This window comes from Falco cherrug, chromosome 6 (genome assembly GCF_023634085.1).
Source record: "Falco cherrug isolate bFalChe1 chromosome 6, bFalChe1.pri, whole genome shotgun sequence".
In the NCBI taxonomy this organism is placed as follows: domain Eukaryota; kingdom Metazoa; phylum Chordata; class Aves; order Falconiformes; family Falconidae; genus Falco; species Falco cherrug.
In genome coordinates this window covers 59,199,587-59,220,748 of record NC_073702.1, presented here as the reverse complement: position 1 = coordinate 59,220,748, position 21,162 = coordinate 59,199,587, and the positions used below count along the sequence as shown (strand labels likewise).

The 21,162-nt window shown below is 37.7% G+C and overlaps 1 protein-coding gene across 1 annotated transcript in view; it reads right to left on the bottom strand.

Moving 5' to 3' along the window:
• Positions 1 to 21,162, bottom strand: part of TRDN (triadin) — a 235,131-nt gene that overhangs the window by 114,851 nt on the left and 99,118 nt on the right. Inside the window, exons 11-13 of the mRNA XM_055715002.1 lie at positions 20,441 to 20,512; positions 9,514 to 9,576; positions 8,601 to 8,663 (exon numbers count right to left, since the gene is read on the bottom strand). Coding sequence (XP_055570977.1) covers positions 8,601 to 8,663; positions 9,514 to 9,576; positions 20,441 to 20,512 — 198 coding nt within the window. The remainder of the gene's footprint in view (positions 1 to 8,600; positions 8,664 to 9,513; positions 9,577 to 20,440; positions 20,513 to 21,162) is intronic.

Here is a 21,162-nt window from a genome sequence, read left to right as displayed (position 1 = left end):
CACCCTATTGACATGTAAGTTCCAGTCTCTCCAGTGCCTTGTACACAGGTGATGTGTGGCCATGGTCTGTGTTCCCTATTGCAAGGTTTATAATTTCATGACGTATGAAAAAATATTAGCCTCAACTTGCCATTCACCTTGTCAGTTTTAAAGCTACTTTCTTGATGTAAATGTAAGTGGCAACGTAACACATGAGGCAGCAGGGAATTGGGCCCTGAGGTTAGAAAGACTATATTTGGGTGTCACAAGAGAATATAACTCTGAGTAATGGGATAAAATTAAGCAAGGGAAAATTTAGGCAGACTGGAATGAAATACTTCTTAACTGTGAGATCTATTAGGTTGTAGAATAATCTTCTGTGGGAATTGATGGAGGTCTGGTTACTTGAGACATTTAAAACTAAACTGGGTAAAGCACTTGAAGATATCCTGTAAGGAATTATCCTGCATTGCCAGAAGGAAGGATTAGATGACCTACTAGGTCATTTCCATCTCCACTTTCTGTGATATTGTTGTACAAAGCCCCACAAACAGGGAATTGTTATTTAAGTCAAGAGATGCCACCAAACCCTGTCTGTGTCAGAGAAAGAAGAGTGAATAATATCACCTGCTGGTAGGTGTTCAGGAATCATACAGCATTTCTGTGGGTTAGTAAATACAGCAGTGCTGAGGGCTGGGTGCATATCTTGTGTCTGAAAGCAGAAGCCTCTACTAATGCAAAAATGTCAAGAAACAGCAGGTGAGTTATGAATAGGATTCCAGGAGAGGAGGAGTAGGAAAGAGAAAATCAGGATGAGCTTGACATGCATAATAGTGTCATGAGCAAGTTATTAGTCAGCAATGAATCAGCCTGTAGTGCAGATGAAACCTAAAGCTCCAGTCAGCCAGCTGGGAAACTAGATGTTTTTTATAGGCTTTGGTGGATGTGCATTGATTCGTTTAATGATATTACCAGTTGAAATTATAGTTAAGGTGAGACCAGAGCCAGGGTCTTTGCTAAGGGTTGTACAAACACACAGCAAGCCAAGCCATGACTCTTGCAGAAATGTACAAGCATATGAACAGTCTATCAGAGAAAGCTATCAAAAGAATGTTGACAAGCAATACTCTAGAGAAGGATCACACAGTTCTAAGGTCCATAACTTGATCTTCCTTTTTTTTTTGGTGTGTGCTTTAACAAGATTTATTCCTGAATTTGATCTCAGCTCATAACACACTGGGGTCCCTTAATTATGGCTCTTGTACATTCATTTTTCTGCATGAAGAATCATCAGGCAACTCATTGCTTATTATTTCTGTTACTTTTGCATTTGACTCTCTTCCTAATCTCTCTAATCCTAGCTGCAAATAAACATGAATTACAAGGTCCTGCACTGGGTCTGGGGGGGGATGGAGTTAATTTTCTTCAGAGCAGCCTGTATGGTGTTGTGTTTTGGATTGGTAGTTTGGACATCGTTCACACACTCTTATTTTGGCTATTGCTGGACAGTGCTTGCGCAGCATCAAGGCTTTCTCTTTCTCCCACTCTACCTGCCATCACCAAGCTGGGAAAAGGTTGGGATAGGACACAGCTGGGACAGCTGACCCAAATTCACCAAAGGGATATTCCCTACCACATAATGTCACTCACAGCAATAAAAACTGAGGGTAGAGGAAGATCAGGGGTAAGGGTGGCAGCTGCTTAGACTAGCTGGGCATTGGTCTGGTTGTGGGAGGTAGTGAGCTGTTGCATTGCTTGTTTTTTTCCTCCTTTTTCCACTTACTAAGCTGTCTTTGTCTGGACCCAGGAGTTTGCTCACTTTTGCTGTTCCTATTCTCTCCCCTGCCTGTTGGTTGTTGGGGGGTGAGTGAACAGTTGTTTGGGTGTTTAGCTACTGGCCAGGGTCAACCCACTACAGTGTCTTTTTTTCATTAAAAAAAAAATAATCGAAGAAACAGTCAGTCAGGGTTCTACTGCTCAAAACTCCTGCTTTCTACATGTTGTAGCAGCTACTTTGAAAACAGGTCTGGACAATCCAAAAGGCAGAATATCACTTATACTGCACTCTAGTCCCTCACCACTGCAGTTTATAACTTTTCGTCATAGTTCATCTAATAAGCCACAAGGAAATTAATGAATAAATGTGTTTTGTTCTCTGTATGTGATCAGCCACTTTCAAAATACCTTAGACTTTCTTGGTCTGGCTTCACAACTCTATTTTGCCCTTGTAAACAGCCTAAATTGAGACAGCTTCTACAACCCATTGGCCTTTGCAGATCTGATACTGGGGTTCTTCTGAAAGCACCCATGACCCTCCCGTCTGCTGACATCTATCGTGTGACATCTATCACATTAGGGAACATGAGACACATGGCAGTGCCCAAGCTGGGCTGCTGAAAGCTGTCAGCACTTCAGTTATTTCCTAGCTGGAAATACACTCCTGGGAGTGGGCAGGGCAGAACGAGGAGTTTCAAACACTGCTCTTGAGAGACAACAGAAATTTCTTCCTACAAATGTGTGCAAGCACAACCCATTTGCTCATCTGAAAAAATCTGGGATCAACATTTGGATCCCAGATGAAGCGTTCAATCCATTGCAGATGGATCAACCCAAAACATTTCAGGCAGTGTGGTGTGCATCTACTTCTCTAGATCAGTTAATATGCCAAGCATGTTTTTTTCCTAAGTATAAACTTATGTCATAAGGTATATTTTAATTCATTTTTACTTTATTGGAAGTGCTGAAAATACTGTCGTTCCAAAATGTTTCTTCTGAGAACGGTGTTACATTTGGATGACATTCTAACATCTTTCTAGCCATGAAAGCAGTAGGATAAGGAGCACAGGGAAATAAGTTCATAATTTCATCAGCAAACTCTTTAAATAGCCACATTTGAAAGCAAGTAACAAGCCCCAGCATACAGAATGAAATAAAAAGATAATTGGCCACCAGGTGTCAGTAGTTGTTCTCTTACTATAATGGAAGGATCGCTATCAAGACTGCAAGGGTAATAATGGTTGAGCCAAGGAAGTCACAAAATTAAATGTATTTTTTGTTGTTCAGACTAGGAATTTAAAAATGATCAGAGTAATTTTTCTTCCTGTCTGTATAGAGCAAAATAACAGAGAACACATTGTTGGTGTATAAAGTGGTCTTTCCCCTCCATTTCTATTAAATAATTTCTTTTTTTACAAATTGCCAAGACTGGCCTTTAAAGCAAATAAAGCACATTTGATTAAAATGCATCTGTGGTTAACACATGCAAAAAATCACTGGGACGTGGTAGGTCTGCTCTTGCCTGATCATCTCCACTCTGCTCTGCACACCTAGTACTATAATATCACTACTCCGAAGTGTGATTAAACAGAGACTTTCCCCCCAGATACATGGTCTCACCAGATGCAGGACAGCAAGAATAACCTGGGTAACCTGGTTCTGTGACAGTCATAAGGTAATGTTTTCAATTTTTACATCTAAAAGTAACTTTTAGATTATTTTTTCATGACTGCAGAGTGAGTTTGCTTGATTGTTACAGTGACATCATTAAAATGTACCTCAGTGTTTGTAACTTTAAACCCCCAGAGACTTTTCCTGTTCAGGATCCAAAGATGTACTTTGGTAGCTGAAAAGACATCATGACTCCCCTCCTCTGCAAACGCTGCCTGGTGCAAAACATGACACTTTATCATAAATCATAGATATATCTTTATCATAGTCATATCTTTATCAATGATCTGGTTGAGGGGACTGGGTGCACCCTCAGTAAGATTGCAGGTGACACCAAGCTGGGGCGGGGGGGGGGCGCAGAAGTATTGATCTGCTTGAGGGCAGGAAGGCTCTGCAGAGGGATCTGGACAGGCTGGACCGATGGGCTGAGGCCAGTTGTATGAGGTTCAACAAGGAGAAGAGCCGGGTCCTGCACTTGGGTCACAATAACCCCAAGGACCGCTACAGCCTTGGGGAAGAGTGGCTGGAAAGCTGCCTGGGGGAAAAGGACCTGGGCGTGTTGGTCTACAGCCAGCTGAGTATGAGCCAGCAGTGTGCTCAGGTGGACAACATCACCAAAAGCACCCTGGTTTGTGTCAGAAACAGTGTGGCCAGAAGTACTAGGCAAGTGATCGTCCCCCTGTACTCAGCGCTGGTGAGGTCGCACCTCAGATACTGTGTTCAGTTCTGGGCCCCTCATTGCAAGAGGAATGTAGATGTGCTAAAGCGTGTCCAGAGAAGGGCAATGAAGCTGCAAGAAGTGTCTAGAGCACGAGTCTTACAAGGAGCAGCTGAGGGAACTGGGGTTGTTTAGCCTGAGGAGGAGGAGGCTCAGGGGAGGCCTCATCATTCTCTACAACTACCTGAAAGGAGGTTGTAATCAGGTGGGTGTCAGTCTCGTCTCCCAGTTAACAAGTGCCAGGACAAGAGGAAATGGTCTCGGGTTGTACCAGGGGAGGTTTAGATTGGATATTAGCAAAAATTTCTTTACTGAAAGGGTTATCAAGCACTGGAGGAGGGTGGCCAGGGAAGTGGTTGATTCACCATTCCTGGAAGTATTTAAAAGATGTGTAGATGTGGTGCTTAGGGACATGGTTTAGTGGGACTTGGCAGTATCAGGTTTGTGGTTGGACTTGACGATCTCGGTCTTTTCCAACCTAGATGATTCTATGATTCATGCATCCACAACACTGGGTGTGCAATCACTGCAAACCTAGCTTCCTGATTTAGGTAGGAACTGCAAGGTAAGGACTTGGATGCTCTGCTGGGAGCATGCATGTACCAACACAACAAAATACCAGTCGGATATTGCTCCCTGATCTGGGGTGAGTAGATCTGCACACCAAGACCTTGACTCATTTTACCTCTGCTAAGCAGAACTACTCAGGGAGGTACCTGGATTTGACACCCTTAAAACATTTGTCACTGAGGGTCAGAGCCTAGGCATCCTTGAACACTTGTTCAGTTGATGAGACCTTATGTTTTTAAGCAATTTGCATTGGTTGCTGCCCCTGTTTTTTCATTAGGGAAATAATGAAAATGTATAAAAGTTTGGGATCCTTAATCCAGCCATCATTAGTTTGGCATTCAGAAGATATATGTTATAAGCCCCATGGACAACTGGCCTGGGTGACATGTCTATACCTGAATTTCCCTGTGTGGAAATTGAAGGGAAAGGCATTGACTTTCCTTCTAAAGTGGTTCTAAGATTTACTACCAAAAAATGCTTCACAAGACCTAGGTATTTTTATTACTGTTATTATTTGAAATTATGCAGCAATAACAGGAAGGCAAGATCATCAATGACAGCTGAGCAGAGCTTTAGTTAGGAAATGGTGTGATGATCCAGGCTGACATTTTCATTGCTTTAAGCTCATTTATTACCTATGTTATTTGTTGTGAGAACCAAAACAAAGTGGGAAAGGAGTTTGCAGCAATCAAACCTAAGGAAAAAGCCTGCATGTGAATACCATGAATTTTTAGGAAAGCTGATAGGAGGAGACAAGCTCCAGACTGTTGAGACTCCGAGAAAGAGACCATCAGGAAACACTCTGCAAGCAAACTACGAGTACCTGAAAACACCAGTCTCTGCATATTCCCTTTCATGTAGGGCTGAGCACCAAAGATTTAACAGAGAGGGTCCCCTTTCTCAGTCAGATTGCAGGCTGGAGCCCTCCAAGCTGACGCATCCCAACCACCATGAGCTTTGAGAGAGCGTGGCAAAGGCTTGTCTCTGCTGAGGCTCAGCAAGCAAAATTCACAGGGATTTGGAGATGCAGCTCCTTCGTTAGCCAGAGTAGCGCTGGATAGATTTTTGTAAATTGTTTTGAAGTATGACTGTGCCAGACCCTTGTGTCTGACAATTATGTTTGTTTAAGCAAGACCTCTGAGTTTGTAACAATGGAATTATCTATTTTTCAGGACAATTAACACAATGTTTTTGTATGAGCTGAAGGTCAGAGGATTAATGTGGTTTTATCTACAATGCATTTTTAAAAGCTAATTAAGAATCATTTAGTTCACTCTGTACTAAAGACTGAGAACATTTCACATTAGGTGACTCTTGCTCCTCTGCAGCAGCGGACACACACACACACACACACACACACACAGAGGAAGAGAGACCGGAGAAAGAGTGAGCTGGCATGCAAATAAACGAATACATCACAGGGCTGCAGTTAATGCAGAACAATAAAAATCTCCATTCTGGTAACATTAGAGATAAAATTGTCTCCTGGACAAAAGAGCTAATATAAAATATTAATCAGCAAAAATAGTCAGTATTTGTAATCACAAGCATTCCTTGTTAGAGGAAGAGAGATGGAGAGGAATAGAAGGAAGTGCTGCTCTCAGATTGTTTTAGAGATGTTTTTATCACCTTGCACTCCTGGAGCATCTCCTCCTCCCTCCCTTTCTCTTGTGCCTGACAGCTTGTACACACCACTGTTCCTCTGTGGGGACAGGCTGATTAATGGGCCTCCTGTCAGAGGTGAGTCTTCTGGAAGGAGGTACGTGAGGGTGAGGAGCAGAGGTGTGGATCAGAAGGAGCTGCCTGCTGACACAGGGATGGGTGCAGGTGGTGGGGAGGAGGCAACATGCCCCACATGCACCTTGGCTTCAGGGACTGCAAAGGTTGGGGGAAGCAAAATGAGACACAAAATCAGAGGCATCCAGTGGTAATGAGAGGATTTGAAAACCAGGGTGAGGAGTTTATTTTTAATGGAGTGGCCTCTGCCAAGCCTTTTGATGGGAAAAGGTAAGAAAATTGGAAGCTGTTCTTACACTCTTGCTTTCGGATGCTTATCTGTACTGCTGATTCAAGCACTCTAAGCTTCATTTGCTGTGTCTGCCCAGCGCATGTAAATACTATCAGACATTGAGGTGCCTCATTTCAAAACTAGGCTATGCACTACTATTCTGTTGATCAAATGTGGCAATTATTTCAGGCTTAAAACCTTTTAGGGATAACAATAGGTGCTGCCAATCAAAGCTAGAAAGTACACATGCATTCAAAGAGCAAGCTGAATGAGGAATAACAGCAACATGTGTAGCTAGAATATATTATGGATTACCATCCTCTTACACAAAGGCTAGTAAACTCTTCAAAATGCAGCAACCTACGGAGCTAATAAAAAGGACAGAAATGTGTGGATGTCTCGGTTTGTCTAATTTGTGTCTTTCTAGCATTGGTAAGATGACTCACTGGATTTAGCAACAGCTTGTAAAGATGAACATATTAATAACTTTATGCTGCAGCTCTGCCATAAAGTGTAATCTTTTACAATTCTGTATTCTCAAGTGAAATACACGCTTAGAACTGAATAAAATTAGAAAAGATATTTGGGTTGTCAGTTTATTTTCTTTTTAAGTCTGTGTTTATACATTTAAATATGCAACATAACTTGGAAAATAATATTCTCTTTCATCCCCATCGCTTTCCCAATATGCCACTCCCCACTACAAAAGACTGGAGCGTATTTAAATACAGGGCTATCAGATAGTACTGCAAGGTATTCCGTGTCATTCTGTATATTTTTATATCATAGCAAACATAAACGTTTTGCTTCCCATCCATAAACACTTGAATATGAAAGCTTATGACCATGTATGACTCAACGGAAAAGAAGCCAGTTGCATATTGAAATTTGCACATGTAATCCACAATGTTAGTAAACAATGGGATATATATCCTTTCAGCTTTTGATAAAATTCCACGGAGTTGAATAATTGGTTAAGAGAGCACAAGGATTACCTTGAGGACATAGTAACTACGGCCCTGAATCTTTCAATCCTGTTTTAAACCTTTCTCCATGGTTTTGGGCAGTACTCTTGTCTACAGAAAGGTTCATCTGACTACTTGATGGCTTGTGGAAGGTTATATAGAAGTGACTGATGAAGCAGTAAGTAAACCAGTGTTTCTAGATATTAAGATGAAGACCAAACCACTAGACTGATAATTTTGTTTCTCCTCAATTTTAATGAGACTTGATTTTAATTGGACAGTTTCACAAACTGTCACTGACTGGTGATATGTTTGCACTTGTGCATTAAACATATTTTAAAAAATTATTTTCTGGGCGTGGTTAAAGCCTCAGAAATAGAAATATATTCTATTTTCTATCATATTAGGTGGTTTGATGTGTTGATGTTTCTATTTATTACTTAAACTGAGCAGAATTTGTGAAATAATGCAAAAATCTATGCACTCCATTCAGTCTTCTATGCCATGCATCCTTTTAAACTACTTAGGCTCTTGATTGATTTAGTGTATAAGGGAAAACAGTGTTTCTAATGTTTTTGTAAAAATCCCTAACTCACAGAACTGAAAATCACTTGTATTATATATACATATGTATACGTGTATACATAATATGTTAAAGTACTACATATAAAAAATATAATGGAAACATTACACATATACATATACTCACACATACTCTGTGATACATACATACATACATACATACATACATACATACATACATACATACATACATATATATATATGTCCAGCTTGGATTCTTAAATGATGAGGAATTACATACAACCCATATCTCAAATGCTTACAGCCTGAAAGTGCTTATACTAAACAGTCGTGTATCTACTGCAGAGAAAGACAGACTTCAATTTCTTACCTGCTTTTTTAATTTCAGGGACAGCTGTCTTCTCATGAGCTTTCTCTCTTTTTCCTTCTTTTTCTAAGATTTAATTAAAGAAAGTAATTTTGATATGCTAGAACTCTGAATCATAGACTCAAATATACAGTCAGCCAGTCCTGTTGGGCACATGCTGAAAAAAATGTGACTTATTTGGGAATTTAGTTCAGATTATTCCCTTATAGCACTTGCACCCAACTAGCCACAGAGCAATCAGCTGAAAATGAAAATTAATCAGTATGCATCAACTATGGATGATTTGGACTTTTAATAATTCATCAAAGGCTAGGCAAGAACCATCAGTGCATGAATGTGGTACCTTTTAGCTTAAGCTCCAGTAGCACTGAGATCATTAAAAACTAATGAATGACATAAATATTTTCCTATAAAAGCAAGACCTTAGTGGATTTTAGATGCTTCCTGGGAATGAATGATCCGAAATGTTATTCATATGGATATCAAGGCAGTTTGGTCACTGCAAGTTTTGGTTGTACTTTTATAAAATAAATAATCTACCCACCTTCAGGAAGTGATGTACCATGAACCCAGCGATACTTCCCATGAGTATTGGTGTATGTAAGTTGTTTAATAAGCTCATAGATGGCCACCAAACAGGACTTTTTATTTTTTGGAAAATAAGTATGGAAAATAGATGGCCACCAAACAGGAATTTTTATTTGTTGGAAAATAAGTATAGAAAATATGAGACATTGAACACATCAGATAATAGATACTGAAGAAGCGGTAACATGCAAAGAGTGACTAAGCAACTAAGAGAAGGACAATACAGAGCCAGAAACATAGGGTTAACATAAGAAAAAACAATGGGATTTGAGCCAGAAGTGAAAGTAAAAGATGAATGAGGCCAATAACAAATATTCCCAAACCATACCTTTCCTCCTAGTTTCAGTCGTAGCCCTCTTTACATCAGCCTTTTTCTTTTCCTCTTTTATTTCTAAGAAAAGAAATAGAAGTTCAGCTGACTGTTACTACAGATTATATACATATATACACACACAGAGACATGTATGTATCTATATATATTTGGGATGGGAATCCTTGACTAACTGCAATAGGTTCTAGATTTGATAAGCTGATCACTTATTTAGAGTTTATCAGCAGGTCAGAAATACAGCTTAATACTCAGAGAGTGAATGTGGTGCTAAGGACAGAACTGGAACCAGTATGTACACCAGATAATTGCTTAAGCAGGTACTAATTCAAGAAATTATGCCCATTAACCTGGTGTGACTAAGAGTTTATTATAGTGATTCAGTAGCCATGCACCTTTTCTGTTGCTTTTGTAAAACCTGACTGAATGGCAGCAAAACTTGCAAGTGGCACTTGGGAATAAGTGCAGAAAGCCATGAAAAGCCTGCATATATAATATATCTTTATAACAATTTTTATGAATTGAACCTTTGAAACTGTCATTACAGGACTTCTGTTATTCATGGAGAATTACATTTAAAGCATCATCTACAAAAGAACATGAGTTGTTCTTCTAAAAGCATCTGCCCCTATTTTGTTAATTAATTGGACAACAGTAGAAATAAGGATAACGTTTTTGCTTTTTTTACAAAAAGCTACAACAATTTAATTACTTATTGCATGAATGTTATTAATTAGAAAATTGAGTGTTCAGTAGAGGAAATGAGGAAGCTATAATTCTTATTTTTCCTTTGGGAAACGAATCCTCATTTTGATGGGGAAGAAGACAAGAGTGCAAGAATAGCTAATCTAAATGGTTTTTTTTGACTGGCTATCCACAAAAAGCCAAATGTGTTACCTTCAGTTTGTGCTGCATGGCTTGGGTGCTGATGTAGTTAGTGAAATTATGGTTTTCTTTTTGTGATGTTTTACTGTTATGAATGTGGATAAGAAATCAAGTTTTATTACTGTACAAAACAACATAAACACAGGACCATAAGCCTTTAAGTGATAGTCTTTTCTTTACTTGAAGATAGTTAAGGTTTAAGAATATTTACTGAAGCCAGCAGATCCAAGAAACAAATATGCTATTATCCCTTGCATAAATTAACATGAAGATAAAGGAAAAATGAAGAAACTTAGTTTTTAGTTCTCTAGCTACCACAGTAGACTTTTCTTCTGCATGAAAACATCTATACAAACAGGGACTGAAAAAGAATATTTGAAATACTGCACAACATTCTTCCTAAACCAAAACAAAACATGTGTATGTTTGATAGAAAAAATGCTATTTTCATAGAGTACATGGATTCTGCAGTTTGTCCATGGTGGTTTCATAAATAAATTTATTTTGCCTATCATGGGGGCAATATATTTACCAATATTCAGGGTCTTGCCAAACCATGCTTCTGATATTTTGACAACAGTGTTTAACATTAAGCATCCCAGGAGTCTCTCTCTCTTTCTCTCTGACTTGACATGCTGTTCCAGAGGCTGATGCTGGGACTGTGGCTGCCTCCTTGAAATGGAAGACTCCTCAACCTCAGATTACACAAAAGCTCTTCCACAGCTCCATTTTCTTATGCCACTTACGAATTTTTCTAGAATGTGGTTTAAGTGTTTGCTTACTGTGCCTGATTTAACCAAAACTGTCAAACATACCAAGTCTGTCAGTTACTGTTGGGAAAAAGCTTCCTTCTAACTGTCTTCCTTCCACTAGCCTTTACTCCTAGGAACTAGAGACTGAAGTGCTGCTGGTATTTCTGTGATCTCCATTGTTTTTTCAAGTGCCTCAGTTTTGGTTAGTAGTTAGTTCCAATTATATTATTTTTTTTTTTCTTCCTTATAATTCTGATGCTAGGTGATGCACAGGAATAACTTGTAAGACTGAGGTCCTTACAACCAGCAAGAGTCTCTTTAATTTGGGACCATTTCTGCCTTTGAATTTGTAGCATTTTACATGCTTCTGGGGCCCAGCTGAGCCACATGAAATCTACTCCAAGTTTCATAGCAAGGTTCAGAACCTTATGTGTGTTGAGAGCCTTGAGCTGAGACACAGAGCTTTGAGAAGTAGAGCTTTGTATGGAGGATGTGTAGGAAGCAGCAGGAATTTTTACTGCAAATAACCTAAAGCACAAGGGCACTGCATTTCTGGGTGCAGAGTGTTTGTTGCTATGTCATTGCACCAATTAATTCCACTGACATGATTTTCTTTCATCAGGCTCTCAAGTTGCAATATTCAGGGTGGCCAGGGAGCCTAGAGACATCTATATGCCCTATGAATTTTCTAGATGATCACATAGTAGAGGTAGCAAAGGACTGTGGCCCCTATTTCCCATTAGCACTGCCCAGTGCAAGATATGCACTCTTGTCAGGTCAGAAAAACCGTCACAGGGTTTCCATTCATATCTCAGCTGCATCTAGCCCTATTGATGGCCCTTACAGCTACTACTGACAAAAGTTTATGTAAGTGAGAACGATGGGCTTTGTAAATGGATAGTATGGAAAAAGCTATTTTTGATTTAAGGAAGCAGTCCCAATTTCTTGAATTAATTTATTTCCCCTCAATTTGAGTAGTTCACATTTAGGTTGTTGCATATTAGGTGTATATTTAACAGCAGCAAAAACTGTCATTTCTGAAGCAGTAAATGCAGTGGGTTTTCTCCAGATATGTACACAGCTAAATTGAGAGGCAGAGCAAATAATTCAATAGGACCTGACACAGGTCTTTTGCACTGTAAAATATGAACACCATCTGTTAATTGAAAGTACTTATTTTTTTAGCTAGGAACAGTAACAGGACTACAAATGTCCATGGATCAGCTGCATAAAAAGGGATCATAATATGCATGAAGAGTGGGTTACACAAGGAAACACAAGGTGGTTTTGACGATTCAGGGTTTATTACAATATGGAATTCAAGTGCAATTGACTATTGAAAAATCTATTGTTATTGTTACTGTTTCTTGACCTCACCTTCAAAAGTCTGCAATGCCTTTACAAGAATGAAATAGGGATGTATGCAGATGACAGAGTACAAGGTGACAGAATCAATCAGCAAGACAAGCAATGGGCTTTGCATTTAGTCAATTTTTTTCTGTAGGCTCTATGCAGAAGTGGAGCTTTATGTAGTACAAGGAAGAATCCCGTGAGCAAAAGCATGAATTAAAGCATTATATTGAATGGGAAATTCAGATATTTTTTTTCCTGGAAGAAAAAGAAAGAAGCAGCATAGGATAGTTTTCTTGAGAAGTGACTGGAGCCAAGAGAACAGCCTTAAAGCAAACAAACATCTGGGATGGAATTATTTATTTCTGAATAAGAGGTGAGGGACTGAGGACACTGGTAGAAATCCAGGTACAATTCAACAGAGACCAAGAAAGAGGTGTTTCAATCTGAATTGCCTTTACCAGCTTTGACAATGCCTTTGCATTGTTCTCACGGGACATCAACTAACTCTTGGACAACAGAGGGGAGATAGCAAAAACATGTTAACAATGCAGCACTTGAAAACAGGCCTGGTAAGACCAGTGCGCTGCTGTGCCAGCACTGAGTGGAATCTAAATTTAGGTACGCATGTGAGTTTCTGGGCATAGTGTCATGGGAATGCTGCTTGGGAACTGGAAGAAGGTGCTCTAAGAGTTTCTTCTCCGTACTGCTCCAGATGCTCCATGTGCTTATGGAAACATTGACTCTGGAAGGACTTGTCAGCTCATCCCATCCCTTCTGAGAAACTGAGGTAAGGAGGGCAGTGAGATACAGTCACCAGTACATTCTTGTGGAAAGATATGTGTATAACAAACACAAAGTAGTGGGACTGAATGCCTGAAGTTTGGAGATGTTTTGGTTCAGATAAGCTTTCTAAAGTTCAGATAGTTATATGAGGCTTATCTGCATTTATCTAAAACCCTGTTGTCAGGTAATCTCAGAAGGAAAGCTCTTGGAGAGACTTTGGATATTGTCTGGCTTTGTGAAACACTACAACAGCTTTTCTGCTTTTCTTGCCTACTGATTTTGGTCTTGGCAGAAATGAAGGGCAGCAGAAATATGGGTACACTTACTTACAAAAAACAGAACAGAACAAACATTAACTTTTCCTGAGAAACTATAAGGAAGACTGCATGCAATGGCTTCATTCCAAGTAAAATTTCATTCCATTTTTCTGCAAGTATGTCTGTACACCTTAAGCTGTCACTGGCATAATTTTAAAAGAGCATTCCAAAAACCCTCGAGTTGTATTTTAAAATTTGTATTTCCTTATTAATTTTGAAGAGATTATGGATGTTCCTCCTCTGTTTCAATTGCTGCCTGCAATCCTTTCCCTGCTGAATGCAATGGAAGTTTTGCTGTTGATTTCAATGGTACTTGGATATATTTTTAAATATTAAAATAACACATTATCTTTCAGGTTTTGGTGACTTTTCTTTCCTTTTTGCACTTTGCTTAGGTGAAGACTGACAATAACTGATCAGTTGCACTTTTGATTCTAAATAATTTCAAACACATTCACACAGTAAGGTTCTTTTAGAATTACAAACATTTTGTAGGAATTAAAATGAAAGACAAGGAAATATTTCTGCTTAGTTTAGGATGTCATGGCAATTTATACTTTTAAAATAAAATCTAAATTTAAAGAAAAAAATTGACCTCAGCTGTCTCTTTGAAAAAAATCCCTTTCTGGAGAAAGTGTGTCCTAGTTGGTCCAGTCATTTTCTCTATGAGAAATAATTTGGTCTTGTCTCAACCAACCTACTGAAAAGTCAAGAAAGATCATAGGAACCTAAATAGTATTAATCTAAAGTTCTTAGAATTGCTTCTTTTCACACACAGACACATATATGCGTGTGTGTGTGCGCACACACACACTCATGTGCTCTCTCTAACTTACCCATGAGTGCTTAGGCCAAAATTAAGTGCATTTTTTCAAAATTCTATTTAAACTGCACCATTTCTTTTCAGCAGAGTAATGTAACACACTTTGCTCTCATATTGAGCAAGTAAAAGTCTAATGGAGCACACAGATCATTGCAGATATAGTACATCCTGAAGTCCTAGGCAATCTCTCCAGCCTGATTTTGTTTTTTAAAAATGCTTCATGTTTTAAAACCCCATTCTGAAACACTATTTGGCAGCTTTGAAGATTGTTTATGGAGATAAATTTGATGTCTGCAGGAAGCATGTAACAGCAATATCATGCTTGAAATTCCTAGTGCTTTCATGTGACCCACATAAGTGTTCCTCATTTCTTCCTGTAGTGACTGTAGCTCCTTTTTCATGGCTCTGTTGAATTAACCACCAAAACTGTTTGTTAATAGCATATGACCATATGTTGCTCTTACTAAACAACACAGTGGGGAGCAAAGGTGTCCAAATACCAGTCTAATGAAGCCAGAGTATGCACGCCAAGGGAAAAAGAGGGCATGCTAACTTCCATGACAAGACCAGCAATAGAAATTCCTCTGGACAATGGTCAATGGCAAATATGATGCAAATTTCTTTATGATGAAGAATTAAATTTCCAGGGGAACACTGACTTCTCATGGTATAACCTTCCCTAACAAAGGCCAAACAAACACAGCTAAGGCAGCAGGGTTAGCCTTCTCCCTCCTTGTGACTGACATTCTACTAGGCAACATGAATCAACAGCAGCATCAGTTGTGTTACTAGTGCTGGGAAGGGTTTTGATGATGCTTTTTATGGGGCATGCTTTTGAGTAAGAATGTGTGAGGTTTAGGAAAATGAGATGACCAGGCCATGCAGGACCTCTTCTGCAAGAATTTCCCTTTTCTTTCCAAAGAAACATGGAATTTCTGCCTTTGGAAGCCCAGAGAATCATAATCCAAGTAAGTGTTTTCCGTTTGAAGATGCCACATATGCAAAAGATTATTTGTTTTCTATAACAGTTAACATTTTAAAAAATTGTAATAATCTTCAGAGTTGTTTGGTTTTGGTTTATTGGGTAGATTTTGATGAATATTTGTTTTTCAGTGCATAATCTAATATTGAAAATTGCATATTATTTTTATTAATAATGAAAAAACATAGTAATATGTCTAATAAAAATTATATATTTTTATACATAACTTTTCTACATTCTAGTAAGTTTATTTTCCCAATGCCTGTTTAATTTTTTCTGTCTTATGCTAGAATAAAAGTAGCACAGAAGAGCCTCATGTCATTAAGTAAAATGTCAAGGGCTTTCTGAAACAGTGAAGATTTAGGCTTTTTTCATCACAGATAAATCGTTAGAGTTTACTGCTGAAATTTCTAATCTAGATCATTAAATGACTCACTTTGAAACCTTGTGCATATTACTTCAAAGATTTTACCATCTTCAGTATAGAGTCATGGAGATGTAGGGCCCGTATTTCTCAAAAAAACTTTTTATATATATATGTATACAGTACCCTATTAAAGCTACCTAAACTGTTTCGTTTAATAAACTAGATTAAAACCTAGCCCGTTTTATTATAATATTTCTAACAGAAATAATTTCTCTTTTCATTCTTCCTTGGATTAAAATTTATCAGAAAATGGATCTTCATCTCCAAATCATGTCAGTATTATTAAAAATGTTCTAAATTTGGAGAAAAAAATCAAACTTCTGTATTTTTGAAAGGTTTTTGTTTTGTCTTGATTCACTGTCTTCCACTAGAAGGATTTTTTTAAAGGGTAATTGAGTTTATAGTACAAAAGAAAAAAAAATGTTTTTGTAGAAAAATCTGTGTACAAAAGAGAAAACCATTGATAGACTGTACAGAAACAGATTGATTTGTACAAGACTTATATACTTCTGCACATCAAGGGAGCTTTGTCAAAATTTATATTGGATTTAGTAATTTAGATACTCTTGGTTAAATCTCCTGATGTTATATTAATTGAGGTATAGACGAAATTCTTCTTAAGATACTCAGATAGAGTACATTCTATATAGCAACAAAGGTAAATGCAGATTTCTATTTCGATGCCAATTTAGCCTCCACAGGAATTTTGGAGAAAGGTAAATATATTTCACAGCAATTCACTACCGCATTCTGCAAAACCTGTATTAGAGGATTCAAACATGGACTAGAGGAAATAGTTTTTTTCCCTCAGAGATCCTCCAAAGACATCACAGAGATTTTAAATTTTTCTTTTTTACCTCATTTCATATCACAAATACTAGCAGATGGCAAAGAACAGCCGGTGTACTTCAGTCAAAGGGGAGGGATATTTCAGACCACATCATGATACATTAACAGAGGTCATGTTGATGACTCTTCCATGATAAATGCTCTCCCACTCAGAGATATACACAGATTTCTAGGACAATATAACCTGGAAAATCATACTCAGATGCAATGCTGTTCAAACCTTTTTATGATACAATGCTGTTCAAAGTGGTACAAAGCATAGTGTCTGTTTGAGACCATATATAAGATGCATTTAGATGCCTTCCACCGAGAGAAGGATTTTGATACAGGCTTCTCACAAAGGTTCTGTGAACTCGTGAGAACCCAAAGACATACCATTCTGGAACAATCAATATGAAGCCTTACTAATAACTAACTAAGCCTCTGAGCTTAGTTTTGGCATTTCTTGTCTAACTGCAGCATCTTCCTGAGAGATTACCCTGCAATGTCAGAGATCATAACATGGGAGGACTATCAGAAAGGGGCATCCTTCTCAAGCGAATGAGGAGATGGAGGAAGCTAAAAGCTATGTGAGCTGAGGAAAAAGTTAAGACCTGAAAGAGACCTTCACAGAGAATCGATGTACACTGCAGAGAAGTTTTAGGATGTCAGTGGATAAGAAAATACAAGCAAGCTAGAGTTAAAAGAGGTGGAGAAGACTATAGTCAAGGAAGAAGCATATTAAAGTCAAAGTTTAGATAGTCATGGAGAACAGATCTGTTCCTGTTACAGCCAGCACCAGCATTCTCCCTAGATGGCAGCATCAGTGTCAGCCAAGCTGAGAGCGCTGCTTCCAAGTCCTTGTGAAAGCTCCAGAAAAAGGTAAGATAAGAATTTTAAACGAGTTGTTTTACTTCATAGTTTGCCAAACAAGGTTTCCAAGCTTGAAACACAAGTAGAAGTTATGCATTAATGTATTTCTCTTCACAAATTCCCTTTCCCTCTTTATCTTGTTTACTGTAACAGGATCTTTTGTTTTGTTTTGTTATTCTCTTCTGTTGGTGACATGAAACTTCAAACTCTTCATTGAGTGTAAGAAGTCAAGACAGCAGTGCTTTTTGAAAAGAGCCAAACCCCCTCGAAACAAGAAAGCAGTGATTTGTTCTTTTCCTTTATGACCAGATGAGTACAAAGCATTTTGCTTTCTGACCAGGAAAATCTGAAAAAGTCCAATCCACATACACATACTTCGATGCAATTTGTTGCATATTGCTAGAATGTAGTGTACAAATTGGGATTGTCTTACATATTGACACCTTTTTCAAAAGATTTACTGTGGAGGTAAAGGAAAGGAAAATGGCAATAAAAGAAGAGAAAGGTTGAGATCTAATGCATAATCAAAATATGCAGTTTTTCTAAGACCTCACAGATTCAGCAGAGCATAGTTTCTACTGGGCATTGGATACCATCCAGGATATTTTTTTTCTATTTGAAAGTATCAAAACATCTAAAAATGTTAGAGACATCAGCCATGTGCTGCCACTATTTTAACCTCATCAGAAATCAAGAATTGTCCAAGATTACCTAAGAAGGCAGTGGCAAAACAAGGTAATAGTGAAAACATCTCAATTCAGAAAAAAAGTAAAATCTTTTCAGCCTTTACCATTTGTATGGTTTTGTATCTTGTCTCTGAACATAACTGGGCCTGAACTGAGTTGGAAAGCCTAGGGTCCAAATAGATTGGTTTCGTAAATTTTCTGTGTGACAACCATTTGGTTACTTCCTATGGTTTTACTTTTTTTCAAAGCTGGTTATTTCTGTCAAAGGCTGGGCCAGTCCTTTTATGTTATATAAAGTACATTTATCAATTAACAAATGTTTGTTCTTGTTCTCTATTCTGAGAACTTATTATACTATCTTCAATTATATTTATGATAAGAATATTTTGTTTCATTCTGTCCCCTTCACCTGATCAGTGATATTTAGTGATGTACTAGTTATAAAGGTATGTAAGTATTAAGAAGTCACAGACATGTCTCTTCACCTATTTCCGAGATTTAAATTTCTCTGCCTACTTCTCTTTTCCCCTTCTGATATTGTGCCAAATATTCCCATATATTACTTAATTATTTTCCCCAGGGCTGAAACAAAGTTTCAGCGTTCCTAAAGGCACTGCGGCATGTTTTCTCATCTATGGAAACCACACAATAGTGCAATAGAACAGCTTTTTGCAGCAGTGTTTTGCAAGTAATTCTTCCTTCTTCATTTCCTCCAAAACTCTTGCATAAACAGTACTGTATCCTAGTGACTAGCCATAAGCCTTAAAGGGAATTTGGTTGTATGATTCTGAGCAGATAATCTGCCCCCCATTTTTTCTGCCAAATGGGTGTCTAATTTACAGTCACAATTACCTCAATTGCATGCATAAATGAGCTAATGAAACACACAAATGTGTAACTGGTCATAAATTGCCATTTCCATGTGCAATTGCAGTAATTGCATGCTCCTCATGATTTTGAAAATCAAGAACTTAATTTGATGCTAGTTCATGTTGTATAACAGTTATATTTAAAGATCAAGTTTATCACTCGGCAAATGCAGTAGTCTTTTTCTATTATGGTTAATTGGTGGATAACAGTGTTTAATATTGCAGGGACTTCTCTTTGCTGATAAGCAGGCTTCAAACATTTCCTTCAAATAAGCAGGACTGCAAATCTATTTATATACCATATTGTGTCACAATAACCACAGTTTTATACTTCTTTAAACAGTGTGTTTATAAAGCAATATTAATTTGAGATAAAAAAGATTTTGTGGAAAGAGATAATAAATCATATAACTATTTTTATCCAAATGTTCTGGTTCAAAATCATCACATTACAGAAATATCTAATTAATTTAACTCTTTGTTTTAGTCATAGATTCTGCCAAAATCTAACTCTTATTTTCTCTTTCCAGATGCAGGCAAATCTTGCATCTCTTGTTACCTATTCTGCTGCTTTTCTCTTCTTTTTTTCTCTCAGATTGCAATTGCTTTCTGGAGAACATAAGAACTATAAGAGAGATTAGCAAGTGCCATGGTGTGACTGAATGACTCCCAAATATTATATGAAAACTGCTATATAAATACATGAATAAATACTCATGTGTTTTGTAGTATTAAATTGTATGACGTAGAGATCAAGAATGTATATTGCAGTAGTATTTCTAAGTCATTGGGCATAGGCCATTTTAAAATTAAAATGCCTATTTCAACCATTTTACTGATATGATTAGATTGTAAACAATACGATTCAATTGCATGGGTCATTTTTTAATCTTCTTAAGTTCTAACTCTGTATTTTTATTTCAGTGGTTTTAACAATAGGCATAGGGTTGATAAATGCAGAGCCAGAAGTACTGTTCGTTATTGCAGATAATACACAGAAACATTACTGAATAACAATATCTGAAAGAGTAATCCAAAGTATATTAAGAGGATAATGTTGATTATGTTTACAGTTAGATGGCAACTTATGGTTGAACACCATCCAAAGCATTTTACAGATTAGGCCTCGATCCTGTAATCTATTTCACTCAGGAAATCTCCTGAGCCATCTGTGGCACTACTACAAGGAATATTAAGGTCTCGTCATGCAAATATGATTGTGCCATTCACATCCCAGGCCTAATCATTTGATCAGTTCTGTAATATAGATTATATTTATAAACAAAATCAGAACAGTGGCTCAAGTTAATGCGTAGAAGCCAGTAAAGGAGGAAAAACCTCAAACTTGCCTTCAATAGCTTCAGGCTTCTTTCTTGGACTGTGTTCTAGAAGAAGACGAGGTGGTACCATCTCCTTATGTCCTGCACATGAGTATACAGGTTAAGAAGCACAGAAAATGTATTTGCTAGCAGGCTGAGCAGATTCACTGGGAGGCTGAGCTCCCTTCAGAATTGTTCATGTTTAAAAGATTACACTGTGCATAAAAGCTATTTTCTTCCAGACACCATAAGAAAGAAATGTATTTCTCAAGAAAGAATTTATTTTTAAGAAGCATATTTTAAATCCATGTAGTCCAAGTGATTCAAGCATATACTGAAATGCTTACAGTTCTATTTTTCTTCATTAGACTAAAAAACTCTAAAGGGTAATACTTTGATAATAAGGTTACATATTCATGATGCCTCTTCTACAATAAAAGCTTATTTTCTTCTGTCAAACAAATAATCTTCCACTGTTCCCTCAAGTCCACTTATTATGAACTTCTTAAAACACCAGTAAAAATTATTATGTTTCTCATCCTTAAGGATTATTCTTAATTAGCCAATACCAACCAGGTCGTGTACTGTAAACACTGATGAGGTTCTGATTCCAGCTGCTGACTGAAACACCTCTACCCTCTCAGTGTTGAACTGTACTCATAGTATTGAACTGGGAATTTCTGTACTGTCTTAGCCTATGTGCAGATACCATGCTCTATCCAATATATTTTTCCCTTCATTTCCCCAAAAAT